General features: G+C 66.0%; 1 protein-coding gene across 4 annotated transcripts in view; it reads left to right on the forward strand.

The window, feature by feature from the left end:
• Positions 1–9,492: 9,492 nt before the first annotated feature.
• DGKE (diacylglycerol kinase epsilon) overlaps positions 9,493–13,761 on the forward strand; it is a 30,169-nt gene continuing 25,900 nt past the window's right edge. For 2 of the 4 annotated variants that reach the window (XM_030534090.1, XM_030534093.1), the window contains exon 1: positions 9,880–10,940. In XM_030534090.1, the coding sequence (XP_030389950.1) occupies positions 10,483–10,940 (458 nt within the window). In that variant the 5' untranslated portion in view covers positions 9,880–10,482. Of the gene's footprint in view, positions 9,729–9,802; positions 9,821–9,879; positions 10,941–13,761 lie in introns of those variants that run through there. The other 2 variants (XM_030534091.1, XM_030534092.1) reach the window with 2 other exon arrangements.

Genomic DNA, 13,761 nt, shown 5'->3' on the forward strand with positions numbered 1-13,761 from the left:
GCTGGGCCCCTCTGCCCCTCCAGCCGCCTGCTTCCCTCCTCTCTGCTGGGCCCCTCCGCCCCTCCACCCGCCTGCTTCCCTCCTCTCTGCTGGGCCCCTCCGCCCCTCCACCCGCCTGCTCCCCCTCCTCTCTGCTGGGCCCCTCCGCCCCTCCACCCGCCTCTTCCCCTCCTCTCTGCTGGATCCCTCCGCCCCTCCACCCGCCTGCTCCCCTCCTCTCTGCTGGGCCCCTCCGTCCCTCCAGCCGCCTGCTCCCCCTCCTCTCTGCTGGCCCCTCCGTCCCTCCAGCCGCCTGCTCCCCCTCCTCTCTGCTGGGCCCCTCCGTCCCTCCAGCCGCCTGCTCCCCCTCCTCTCTGCTGGGCCCCTCCGTCCCTCCAGCCGCCTGCTCCCCCTCCTCTCTGCTGGGCCCCTCCGCCCCTCCAGCCGCCTGCTTCCCCTCCTCTCTGCTGGGCCCCTCCGCCCCTCCAGCCGCCTGCTCCCCCTCCTCTCTGCTGGGCCCCTCTGCCCCTCCAGCCGCCTGCTTCCCTCCTCTCTGCTGGGCCCCTCCGCCCCTCCACCCGCCTGCTTCCCTCCTCTCTGCTGGGCCCCTCCGCCCCTCCACCCGCCTGCTCCCCCTCCTCTCTGCTGGGCCCCTCCGCCCCTCCACCCGCCTCTTCCCCTCCTCTCTGCTGGATCCCTCCGCCCCTCCACCCGCCTGCTCCCCTCCTCTCTGCTGGGCCCCTCCGTCCCTCCAGCCGCCTGCTCCCCCTCCTCTCTGCTGGGCCCCTCCGCCCCTCCAGCCGCCTGCTCCCCCTCCTCTCTGCTGGGCCCCTCCGCCCCTCCACCCGCCTGCTCCCCCTCCTCTCTGCTGGATCCCTCCGCCCCTCCACCCGCCTCTTCCCCTCCTCTCTGCTGGGCCCCTCCGCCCCTCCAGCTGCCTCTTCCCCTCCTCTCTGCTGGGCCCCTCTGCCCCTCCACCCGCCTGCTCCCCTCCTCTCTGCTGGGCCCCTCCGCCCTTCCACCCGCCTGCTCCCCCTCCTCTCTGCTGGATCCCTCCGCCCCTCCACCCGCCTGCTCCCCTCCTCTCTGCTGGGCCCCTCCGCCCCTCCACCCGCCTCTTCCCCTCCTCTCTGCTGGATCCCTCCGCCCCTCCACCCGCCTGCTCCCCTCCTCTCTGCTGGGCCCCTCTGCCCCTCCACCCGCCTGCTCCCCTCCTCTCTGCTGGGCCCCTCCGCCCCTCCAGCCGCCTGCTCCCCCTCCTCTCTGCTGGATCCCTCCGCCCCTCCACCCGCCTGCTCCCCTCCTCTCTGCTGGGCCCCTCCGCCCCTCCAGCCACCTGCTCCCCCTCCTCTCTGCTGGGCCCCTCCGCCCCTCCAGCCGCCTGCTCCCCCTCCTCTCTGCTGGGCCCCTCTGCCCCTCCAGCCGCCTGCTTCCCTCCTCTCTGCTGGGCCCCTCCGCCCCTCCAGCCGCCTGCTCCCCTTCCTCTCTGCTGGATCCCTCCGCCCCTCCAGCCGCCTGCTCCCCCTCCTCTCTGCTGGGCCCCTCCGCCCCTCCAGCCGCCTGCTCCCCCTCCTCTCTGCTGGGCCCCTCCGCCCCTCCAGCCGCCTGCTCCCCTCCTCTCTGCTGGGCCCCTCCGCCCCTCCACCCGCCTGCTCCCCTCCTCTCTGCTGGATCCCTCCGCCCCTCCACCCGCCTGCTCCCCCTCCTCTCTGCTGGGCCCCTCCGCCCCTCCACCCGCCTGCTCCCCCTCCTCTCTGCTGGACCCCTCCGCCCCTCCACCCGCCTGCTCCCCTCCTCTCTGCTGGGCCCCTCCGCCCCTCCAGCCGCCTCTTCCCCTCCTCTGCTGGGCCCCTCCGCCCCTCCAGCCACCTGCCTCCCCTCCTCTCTGCTGGATCCCTCCGCCCCTCCAGCCGCCTCTTCCCCTCCTCTCTGCTGGGCCCCTCCGCCCCTCCAGCCGCCTGCTCCCCTCCTCTCTGCTGGATCCCTCCGCCCCTCCAGCCACCTGCCTCCCCTCCTCTCTGCTGGGCCCCTCCGCCCCTCCACCCGCCTCTTCCCCTCCTCTCTGCTGGGCCCCTCCGCCCCTCCAGCCGCCTGCTCCCCCTCCTCTCTGCTGGGCCCCTCCGCCCCTCCAGCCGCCTCTTCCCCTCCTCTCTGCTGGGCCCCTCCGCCCCTCCAGCCGCCTGCTTCCCCTCCTCTCTGCTGGGCCCCTCCGCCCCTCCAGCCGCCTGCTCCCCCTCCTCTCTGCTGGGCCCCTTCGCCCCTCCAGCCGCCTGCTCCCCTCCTCTCTGCTGGATCCCTCCGCCCCTCCAGCCGCCTCTTCCCCTCCTCTGCTGGGCCCCTCCGCCCCTCCAGCCACCTGCCACCCCTCCTCTCTGCTGGGCCCCTCCGCCCCTCCAGCCGCCTGCTCCCCTTCTCTGCTGGGCCCCTCCGCCCCTCCAGCCACCTGCCTCCCCTCCTCTCTGCTGGGCCCCTCCGCCCCTCCACCCGCCTGCTCCCCCTCCTCTCTGCTGGGCCCCTCCGCCCCTCCAGCCGCCTCTTCCCCTCCTCTGCTGGGCCCCTCCGCCCCTCCACCCGCCTCTTCCCCTCCTCTCTGCTGGGCCCCTCCGCCCCTCCACCCGCCTCTTCCCCTCCTCTCTGCTGGGCCCCTCCGCCCCTCCAGCCGCCTGCTCCCCCTCCTCTCTGCTGGGCCCCTCCGCCCCTCCACCCGCCTCTTCCCCTCCTCTGCTGGGCCCCTCCGCCCCTCCACCCGCCTGCTCCCCCTCCTCTCTGCTGGGCCCCTCTGCCCCTCCAGCCGCCTGCTTCCCTCCTCTCTGCTGGGCCCCTCCGCCCCTCCACCCGCCTGCTCCCCTCCTCTCTGCTGGGCCCCTCCGTCCCTCCAGCCGCCTGCTCCCCCTCCTCTCTGCTGGGCCCCTCCGCCCCTCCAGCCACCTGCCTCCCCTCCTCTCTGCTGGGCCCCTCCGCCCCTCCAGCCGCCTGCTCCTCTTCTCTGCTGGGCCCCTCCGCCCCTCCACCCGCCTGCTCCCCTCCTCTCTGCTGGGCCCCTCCGCCCCTCCAGCCGCCTCTTCCCCTCCTCTCTGCTGGATCCCTCCGCCCCTCCAGCCGCCTGCTCCCCCTCCTCTCTGCTGGGCCCCTCCGCCCCTCCACCCGCCTGCTCCCCTCCTCTCTGCTGGGCCCCTCCGTCCCTCCAGCCGCCTGCTCCCCCTCCTCTCTGCTGGGCCCCTCCGCCCCTCCAGCCACCTGCCTCCCCTCCTCTCTGCTGGGCCCCTCCGCCCCTCCAGCCGCCTGCTCCTCTTCTCTGCTGGGCCCCTCCGCCCCTCCACCCGCCTGCTCCCCTCCTCTCTGCTGGGCCCCTCCGCCCCTCCAGCCGCCTCTTCCCCTCCTCTCTGCTGGGCCCCTCCGCCCCTCCAGCCACCTGCTCCCCCTCCTCTCTGCTGGATCCCTCCGCCCCTCCACCCGCCTGCTCCCCCTCCTCTCTGCTGGGCCCCTCCGCCCCTCCAGCCACCTGCTCCCCCTCCTCTGCTGGGCCCCTCTGCCCCTCCACCCGCCTGCTCCCCCTCCTCTCTGCTGGATCCCTCCGCCCCTCCAGCCGCCTGCTCCCCCTCCTCTCTGCTGGATCCCTCCGCCCCTCCAGCCACCTGCTCCCCCTCCTCTCTGCTGGGCCCCTCCGCCCCTCCAGCCGCCTGCTCCCCCTCCTCTCTGCTGGGCCCCTCCGCCCCTCCAGCCGCCTCTTCCCCTCCTCTCTGCTGGGCCCCTCCGCCCCTCCAGCCGCCTGCTCCCCTCCTCTCTGCTGGATCCCTCCGCCCCTCCAGCCACCTGCCTCCCCTCCTCTCTGCTGGGCCCCTCCGCCCCTCCACCCGCCTCTTCCCCTCCTCTCTGCTGGGCCCCTCCGCCCCTCCAGCCGCCTGCTCCCCTCCTCTCTGCTGGATCCCTCCGCCCCTCCAGCCACCTGCCTCCCCTCCTCTCTGCTGGGCCCCTCCGCCCCTCCACCCGCCTCTTCCCCTCCTCTCTGCTGGGCCCCTCCGCCCCTCCAGCCGCCTGCTCCCCCTCCTCTCTGCTGGGCCCCTCCGCCCCTCCAGCCGCCTCTTCCCCTCCTCTCTGCTGGGCCCCTCCGCCCCTCCAGCCGCCTGCTTCCCCTCCTCTCTGCTGGGCCCCTCCGCCCCTCCAGCCGCCTGCTCCCCCTCCTCTCTGCTGGGCCCCTTCGCCCCTCCAGCCGCCTGCTTCCCCTCCTCTCTGCTGGATCCCTCCGCCCCTCCAGCCGCCTCTTCCCCTCCTCTGCTGGGCCCCTCCGCCCCTCCAGCCACCTGCCACCCCTCCTCTCTGCTGGGCCCCTCCGCCCCTCCAGCCGCCTGCTCCCCTTCTCTGCTGGGCCCCTCCGCCCCTCCAGCCACCTGCCTCCCCTCCTCTCTGCTGGGCCCCTCCGCCCCTCCACCCGCCTGCTCCCCCTCCTCTCTGCTGGGCCCCTCCGCCCCTCCAGCCGCCTCTTCCCCTCCTCTGCTGGGCCCCTCCGCCCCTCCACCCGCCTCTTCCCCTCCTCTCTGCTGGGCCCCTCCGCCCCTCCACCCGCCTCTTCCCCTCCTCTCTGCTGGATCCCTCCGTCCCTCCAGCCGCCTGCTCCCCCTCCTCTCTGCTGGGCCCCTCCGCCCCTCCACCCGCCTCTTCCCCTCCTCTCTGCTGGGCCCCTCCGCCCCTCCAGCCGCCTGCTCCCCTTCCTCTCTGCTGGGCCCCTCCGCCCCTCCAGCCCGCCTCTTCCCCTCCTCTGCTGGGCCCCTCCGCCCCTCCACCCGCCTGCTCCCCCTCCTCTCTGCTGGGCCCCTCGCCCCTCCAGCCGCCTGCTTCCCTCCTCTCTGCTGGGCCCCTCCGCCCCTCCACCCGCCTGCTCCCCTCCTCTCTGCTGGGCCCCTCCGTCCCTCCAGCCGCCTGCTCCCCCTCCTCTCTGCTGGGCCCCTCCGCCCCTCCAGCCACCTGCCTCCCCTCCTCTCTGCTGGGCCCCTCCGCCCCTCCAGCCGCCTGCTCCTCTTCTCTGCTGGGCCCCTCCGCCCCTCCACCCGCCTGCTCCCCTCCTCTCTGCTGGGCCCCTCCGCCCCTCCAGCCGCCTCTTCCCCTCCTCTCTGCTGGATCCCTCCGCCCCTCCACCCGCCTGCTCCCCCTCCTCTCTGCTGGGCCCCTCCGCCCCTCCACCCGCCTGCTCCCCCTCCTCTCTGCTGGGCCCCTCCGCCCCTCCAGCCACCTGCTCCCCCTCCTCTGCTGGGCCCCTCTGCCCCTCCACCCGCCTGCTCCCCCTCCTCTCTGCTGGATCCCTCCGCCCCTCCAGCCGCCTGCTCCCCCTCCTCTCTGCTGGATCCCTCGCCCCTCCAGCCACCTGCTCCCCCTCCTCTCTGCTGGGCCCCTCCGCCCCTCCAGCCGCCTGCTCCCCCTCCTCTCTGCTGGATCCCTCCGCCCCTCCAGCCGCCTGCTCCCCCTCCTCTCTGCTGGGCCCCTCCGCCCCTCCACCCGCCTGCTCCCCTCCTCTCTGCTGGGCCCCTCCGTCCCTCCAGCCGCCTGCTCCCCCTCCTCTCTGCTGGGCCCCTCCGCCCCTCCAGCCACCTGCTCCCCCTCCTCTCTGCTGGGCCCCTCCGCCCCTCCAGCCGCCTGCTCCTCTTCTCTGCTGGGCCCCTCCGCCCCTCCACCCGCCTGCTCCCCTCCTCTCTGCTGGGCCCCTCCGCCCCTCCAGCCGCCTCTTCCCCTCCTCTCTGCTGGGCCCCTCCGCCCCTCCAGCCACCTGCTCCCCTCCTCTCTGCTGGATCCCTCCGCCCCTCCACCCGCCTGCTCCCCCTCCTCTCTGCTGGGCCCCTCCGCCCCTCCAGCCACCTGCTCCCCCTCCTCTGCTGGGCCCCTCTGCCCCTCCACCCGCCTGCTCCCCTCCTCTCTGCTGGATCCCTCCGCCCCTCCAGCCGCCTGCTCCCCCTCCTCTCTGCTGGATCCCTCCGCCCCTCCAGCCACCTGCTCCCCCTCCTCTCTGCTGGGCCCCTCCGCCCCTCCAGCCGCCTGCTCCCCCTCCTCTCTGCTGGGCCCCTCCGCCCCTCCAGCCGCCTCTTCCCCTCCTCTCTGCTGGATCCCTCCGCCCCTCCACCCGCCTGCTCCCCCTCCTCTCTGCTGGGCCCCTCCGCCCCTCCAGCCGCCTGCTCCCCCTCCTCTCTGCTGGGCCCCTCCGCCCCTCCAGCCGCCTCTTCCCCTCCTCTCTGCTGGGCCCCTCCGCCCCTCCAGCCGCCTGCTCCCCCCCTCTCTGCTGGGCCCCTCCGCCCCTCCAGCTGCCTGCTCCCCTCCTCTGCTGGGCCCCTCCGCCCCTCCAGCCGCCTGCTCCCCCTCCTCTCTGCTGGATCCCTCCGCCCCTCCAGCCGCCTCTTCCCCTCCTCTCTGCTGGATCCCTCCGCCCCTCCAGCCGCCTGCTCCCCCTCCTCTCTGCTGGGCCCCTCCGCCCCTCCACCCGCCTGCTCCCCCTCCTCTCTGCTGGGCCCCTCCGCCCCTCCAGCCGCCTGCTCCCCTCCTCTCTGCTGGGCCCCTCCGCCCCTCCAGCCGCCTGCTCCCCCTCCTCTCTGCTGGGCCCCTCCGCCCCTCCAGCCGCCTGCTCCCCTCCTCTCTGCTGGGCCCCTCCGCCCCTCCAGCCGCCTGCTCCCCTCCTCTCTGCTGGATCCCTCCGCCCCTCCACCCGCCTGCTCCCCCTCCTCTCTGCTGGGCCCCTCCGCCCCTCCAGCCGCCTGCTAACCCTCCTCTCTGCTGGGCCCCTCTGCCCCTCCACCCGCCTGCTCCCCTCCTCTCTGCTGGGCCCCTCCGCCCCTCCAGCCGCCTGCTCCCCTCCTCTCTGCTGGGCCCCTCCGCCCCTCCAGCCGCCTGCTCCCCTCCTCTCTGCTGGATCCCTCCGCCCCTCCACCCGCCTGCTCCCCCTCCTCTCTGATGGGCCCCTCTGCCCCTCCTCTGCTGGATCCCTCCGCCCCTCCAGCCGCCTGCTCCCCCTCCTCTCTGCTGGGCCCCTCCGCCCCTCCAGCCGCCTGCTCCCCTCCTCTCTGCTGGGCCCCTCCGCCCCTCCAGCCGCCTGCTCCCCTCCTCTCTGCTGGATCCCTCCGCCCCTCCACCCGCCTGCTCCCCCTCCTCTCTTGCTGGGCCCCTCCGCCCCTCCAGCCACCTGCTCCCCTCCTCTCTGCTGGGCCCCTCCGCCCCTCCACCCGCCTGCTCCCCCTCCTCTCTGCTGGGCCCCTCTGCCCCTCCACCCGCCTGCTCCCCTCCTCTGCTGGGCCCCTCCGCCCTTCCACCCGCCTGCTCCCCCTCCTCTCTGCTGGATCCCTCCGCCCCTCCACCCGCCTGCTCCCCTCCTCTCTGCTGGGCCCCTCCGCCCCTCCACCCGCCTGCTCCCCCTCCTCTCTGCTGGGCCCCTCTGCCCCTCCACCCGCCTGCTCCCCTCCTCTCTGCTGGGCCCCTCCGCCCTTCCACCCGCCTGCTCCCCCTCCTCTCTGCTGGGCCCCTCCGCCCCTCCACCCGCCTGCTCCCCCTCCTCTCTGCTGGGCCCCTCCGCCCCTCCACCCGCCTCTTCCCCTCTCCCATGCTGGATCCCTCCGCCCCTCCACCCGCCTGCTCCCCTCCTCTCTGCTGGGCCCTCTGCCCCTCCACCCGCCTGCTCCCCTCCTCTCTGCTGGGCCCCTCCGCCCTTCCACCCGCCTGCTCCCCCTCCTCTCTGCTGGATCCCTCCGCCCCTCCAGCCCGCCTGCTCCCCCTCCTCTCTGCTGGGCCCCTCCGCCCCTCCAGCCGCCTGCTCCCCCTCCTCTCTGCTGGGCCCCTCCGCCCCTCCAGCCGCCTGCTTCCCCTCCTCTCTGCTGGGCCCCTCCGCCCCTCCAGCCGCCTGCTCCCCCTCCTCTCTGCTGGGCCCTTCTGCCCCTCCAGCCGCCTGCTTCCCCTCCTCTCTGCTGGGCCCCTCCGCCCCTCCAGCCGCCTGCTCCCCCTCCTCTGCTGGATCCCTCCGCCCCTCCAGCCGCCTGCTCCCCCTCCTCTCTGCTGGGCCCCTCCGCCCCTCCAGCCGCCTGCTCCCCTCCTCTCTGCTGGGCCCCTCCGCCCCTCCAGCCGCCTGCTCCCCTCCTCTGCTGGGCCCCTCCGCCCCTCCAGCCGCCTGCTTCCCCTCCTCTCTGCTGGGCCCCTCCGCCCCTCCACCCGCCTGCTCCCCCTCCTCTCTGCTGGGCCCCTCTGCCCCTCCACCCGCCTCTTCCCCTCCTCTCTGCTGGATCCCTCCACCCCTCCACCCGCCTGCTCCCCCTCCTCTCTGCTGGGCCCCTCCGCCCCTCCAGCCGCCTGCTCCCCCTCCTCTCTGCTGGGCCCCTCCGCCCCTCCAGCCGCCTCTTCCCCTCCTCTGCTGGGCCCCTCCGCCCCTCCACCCGCCTCTTCCCCTCCTCTCTGCTGGGCCCCTCCGCCCCTCCACCCGCCTCTTCCCCTCCTCTCTGCTGGATCCCTCCGTCCCTCCAGCCGCCTGCTCCCCCTCCTCTCTGCTGGGCCCCTCCGCCCCTCCAGCCACCTGCCTCCCCTCCTCTCTGCTGGGCCCCTCCGCCCCTCCAGCCGCCTGCTCCTCTTCTCTGCTGGGCCCCTCCGCCCCTCCACCCGCCTGCTCCCCTCCTCTCTGCTGGGCCCCTCCGCCCCTCCAGCCGCCTCTTCCCCTCCTCTCTGCTGGGCCCCTCCGCCCCTCCAGCCACCTGCTCCCCCTCCTCTCTGCTGGGCCCCTCCGCCCCTCCAGCCACCTGCTCCCCTCCTCTCTGCTGGGCCCCTCCGCCCCTCCAGCCGCCTGCTCCCCTCCTCTCTGCTGGGCCCCTCCGCCCCTCCAGCCGCCTGCTCCCCCTCCTCTCTGCTGGGCCCCTCCGCCCCTCCAGCCGCCTCTTCCCCTCCTCTCTGCTGGGCCCCTCCGCCCCTCCAGCCGCCTCTTCCCTCCTCTCTGCTGGGCCCCTCCGCCCCTCCAGCCGCCTGCTCCCCCTCCTCTCTGCTGGGCCCCTCCGCCCCTCCAGCCGCCTCTTCCCCTCCTCTCTGCTGGGCCCCTCCGCCCCTCCACCCGCCTGCTCCCCCTCCTCTGCTGGGCCCCTCCGCCCCTCCAGCTGCCTGCTCCCCTCCTCTCTGCTGGGCCCCTCCGCCCCTCCACCCGCCTGCTCCCCTCCTCTGCTGGGCCCCTCCGCCCCTCCAGCCGCCTCTTCCCCTCCTCTCTGCTGGGCCCTTCTGCCCCTCCACCCGCCTGCTCCCCTCCTCTCTGCTGGATCCCTCCGCCCCTCCAGCCGCCTGCTCCCCTCCTCTCTGCTGGGCCCCTCCGCCCCTCCAGCCGCCTCTTCCCCTCCTCTCTGCTGGGCCCCTCCGCCCCTCCAGCCGCCTGCTCCCCCTCCTCTCTGCTGGGCCCCTCCGCCCCTCCAGCCGCCTGCTCCCCTCCTCTCTGCTGGATCCCTCCACCCCTCCAGCCGCCTGCTCCCCTCCTCTCTGCTGGATCCCTCCACCCCTCCAGCCGCCTGCTTCCCTCCTCTCTGCTGGGCCCCTCCAGCCGCCTGCTTCCCTCCTCCTCCCCTGCCCCCTCCCTCTCTCCTCCTTTCAAGGCCATTTCCGGTTGCCGGCCCGTCTCCTAGCAACTCCCATCAGCAGCCACCGCCCCCCATGGGGCCTCGTCTCGGCTCCTTCCGCTTCCGCCGCTTCCCCGGCTCATCCCCGCGCCCGCTGGTGCTACGGGCCCTTCCCCGACCCGACTCCCCTCCCGCCCACGGGTGAGACCCCGGGGCGCGAGCAGGGCCGGGGGCAGCTGGTGGGGTGGGGGAGGGGAGCCTCCAGGGCTGGGGAGGGAGGAGGTTATAACAAGGTAGGCACCTAATCCCCCCCCCCCAAGGTCATCGTCCCTGGCGGAGGGGTAATTACCCTAGGCAGTGGGGGAAGGGTGGCGGGAGGGAAAGAGAAGAGCTGGCGGGGGGGGGGCGTGGAGAGAAACCCCAAGAGAAGGAGGTTGTTGTATTGGGGGGGAGGGGGTCAGTGTCAGATGTTAGACCAGTTCTTGGCCTGGGGTACTACCTGAATTAACAAGAGGGGCGGTTAATTATCATATCCCCGTTTGTGCTGTGGGGGGAAGGGAGTTATTGGAAGAATAAGGCTATTTATATCTGGAAAAGTGAGGCTGATCATTTGTCTGAGCAGGTGTCTCACAAGAAGGGTGGTTCTGATAGTAATTGGTATATCAGGCTGGAAGAGGAAAGAGAGGGTTTCAGGATAATACCAGGGTGGAAAGAAAAGCAGAGGTTAATTATCATGATAACAAGTGTAGTGTTTCCAGTCTGATGAGTTGTGAGTCAGGCTTCAGGAGGGGGAAAGGGAGTATCATAATAATAAGGGAGAAGTTAAAGCATACAATAAAGGATGGTTCCTAAACCCACCTACAGTATCCCTGAATTGGAAAGTGAGCCCCAAGTTAGCCCTACTTGTCTTGTTTAATTTGACCATTTAGACAGGGAAAGCTAAAATCCATAAGGGATGGAAGGGGAGGAAAACAGCAGTCCTCCCTTCTCAGGAGTGTTTGCGGACTGCAGTTTGGCCTTTTGGACTCTGTGCTCAGTGATTCTGCCGGTAGTGATCACCTTGTGGTGCAGCTTCCAGCGATCCCGGAGGCAGGTGCTGAGGCGAGACATCTTCCGCAAGAGCAAACACGACTGGCACTACACGGATCTCTTTGGCCAGCCCACCTATTGCTGTGTGTGTGCCCAACACATTCTTCAGGGAGCTTTTTGCAACTGCTGTGGGCTGTGTGTCCACGAAGGGTGTCTCAAGAAGGCCGACCATCATTTCCTCTGCAAGGAGATTATGATGAGGAGTGATGGTGAACCCCACACCTCTATGGAACATCACTGGATCAGAGGCAACGTCCCACTGTGCAGCTATTGTGTCGTATGCAAGCAGCAGTGTGGCACCCAGCCCAAGCTCTGTGACTACAGGTACAGCAGAAGAATGTGCTTGCATGTGCAGGAAGGACAGTATCATGTCATTATTGTAATTGCTGTGGCAATATTTGATCACCTTACTGCTAAATAAAATGCTAGAATAGTTCAAGCAAGTTGTCCAGCATGAAGCTCTGTTAGAATTTCTCACAGGGCCTATCATCAATGAGACTGCTTATGATAAGGTGCTATTCAGCGTGAGTAAAGCTGGGAGATTGGAGTTATAAATTAGGGGTAAAGCATAGCTCACTGTCATCTATTTTATTATTATTGGTATTACTGCAGCACCTAAGGCCTCCAATCAAGAATTAATGCTGTATTTTGCTAGATGTTGTACAGGCATGTAGTAAGACAGTCACTGCCCCAGAGAGTTTACAACGTACGGCCTGCTCCTGCAGAAAATTATAATTTGTTTAACTTTACACACTGTGAGTAATCCCATTGATTTAACTTCATGCACTGTGAGTAGTTCTCTTTAAGTAGGTGCAGTAGTCTTCGCAGGATTGGGGCTGGATTTAGACAAAACACAATATAAATTAAACAAGTATAGGTGCAAATGGGGTTTAGTCCTCCTCAGACTGTATTGCAGGGTTCAGCAACCTCTGGCACGCGGCTCGCCAGGGTAAGTACCCTGATGAGGCAGGCCAGTTTGTTTACCTGTCACATCTACAGGTTTGGCCGATTGCGGCTCCCACTGGCAGCAGTTCAGCATCCCAGGCCAATGGGGGCAGCGGGAACTCGTGGCCAGCACATCCCTCGGCCCGTGCCGCTTCCCGCGACCCCCATTGGCCAGTGGGAGCCACAGTCTGCCGAACCTGCAGATGTGGCAGGTAAACAAACTGGCCCGGCCCGCCAGGGTGCTTTCCCTAGCAAGCCACGTGCCAGAGGTTGCCGATCCCTGCTATATTGTAAGCTCTTTGGGGCAGGGACTCTCTCTTTGTTCTGTGTCTGTACAGCATCTAGAACAACGGAGGCTGGTCCATGTGTAGGTCGCCTAGTGCTACGATACTACAAATAATAATAAGCAGAACTCCCCCTGAAAGTTAATGGGCAATTCTTAAAATGTCACCCATTAGCTTATGATTACTTTATAATATAAATATCTATAATATCAAATCAAAAGTTATCTCAGTACCCTGAAATTAGCTTTTGTTGATTTCAATGGGCTACTTGTAGAGTGAGGTACTAGTCAACATGATGAATGTCATGGAGTTGGTTCTGTAAATATTATCCTCATGGACCAAGTTCTGTTTTCAGTTAATCCACTGTAACTCCATTGACTTCACTGGACATACTCTGGATTTACATCTCTGGAACTGAGACAAAAACTTGGCCTCTTATATGTACATCCCTCATTCTGTAGGATAAGTTTCTAAAGTGAAATCCTGACACCCATTGAAGTCAATAGGAGTTCTGACATTGATTTTATTGGAGTTAGGATTTCACCCCAGTGTCATCTTATGTATGTCTGTGTTCAGGTTTTGTCACATGCATTTTGTTGTAAATTATGCATTGAGGATTTGTGGTCCATTTTGTGGCTGTTTTTTGCAAGGCTTTGTTTTGTTCCTTTGTTTTTTGCTATCATGAACAAAATATTATGTATTATACTATGGGATGGACTGGTGCTTGCTGCTTCATATTTACTTACTCAGGTAGTTTTCATGAGGCAGGCTAATTAGATGAACCACCTTTGAAATCTTTTGCCAGGCTCTGAAGCTGTACAGCAGCATGGACGAATAGTCAATATATCTGTATGTATAAAACTCCTATTCTTCTACTGTCAAACTCTCATTCAGCCTTGGCAATCATATATTTAATACTGGTTGCAGTGTTGTGTGATTCATCTGCAGTTTACAACATAAATTGTATCTGTTTCCCATCTTTTCTTCCTGTCTCTTTTCCCTCCAGTTGAATTTTTGTGTTTCTCAAGTTTCATTGTTTCTTTCATGATTTCAGGAAAATAATATACAGTATTTTTTAAGATCTCTGCATAGTGCTATAATTGTGCATGGCACTTTGTATAGAGAATGAGGACACAGCATTTTACTCAAGGGTTTACAATTTCAGTGACATACACCTACTGTGACATGGGGAGATTATGGCAAACAAGAGAGAAGGAGAGAGGGATACACACAAAATAAGACTGAGGTTAATTGTCTTCCATGGTATGCATAGTATTCTTTTATTTTTCTAAAAGTAATTAGTGTGGTGGTAATTAAGGAAATAGTGAGTCATTGTTGAAAGGATGGTGGCAAAAAGTTGAGCTGGAGATTTCAAATGGTCTCAAAATGAACAGTAGCCTTCAAAAACATATTTTGGCAGTCAGCTTGTATGATAAAGAAAATAGAGTGTTGATCCCAAGCAAAGTATGTACAGATCTGGCATATTTGTTCATTAGTAACTGCATTATCTGAACTCTTTTAGCGTAAAACCTGCCCTAGCAGCAGATGGATGGATATTCCTGGAGTACCTCCACTGTCTGACTAGCTGTATGTCTGGACATTGGAATTGTCTTGCACATTGTCAGCAGCCGTGCAAGCTTCACACTGAAAGTTTGGAGGTTCAGTACTTACTCTTAAATTAAATCTACAGCTCAGTTGTATTCTTAATTTTCCTAGGCACCTACTCTTAGATAATCTTTTCAGCAACTGCTGATTGCTGAAAAACCCATGACTGACTTCCCTCTATTGTTCAATTAAATATCTTTGACACAGATGAGAGTAGGTGCATACAACTGTAGAGAAAATATAATTGTGTCTATAATGTTACAAAGGAATTACTTCTTTCCTCAATTTTACTTGCTACCTATTTTTACCCA

Source organism: Gopherus evgoodei, chromosome 15 (genome assembly GCF_007399415.2).
Source record: "Gopherus evgoodei ecotype Sinaloan lineage chromosome 15, rGopEvg1_v1.p, whole genome shotgun sequence".
Taxonomy (NCBI): domain Eukaryota; kingdom Metazoa; phylum Chordata; order Testudines; family Testudinidae; genus Gopherus; species Gopherus evgoodei.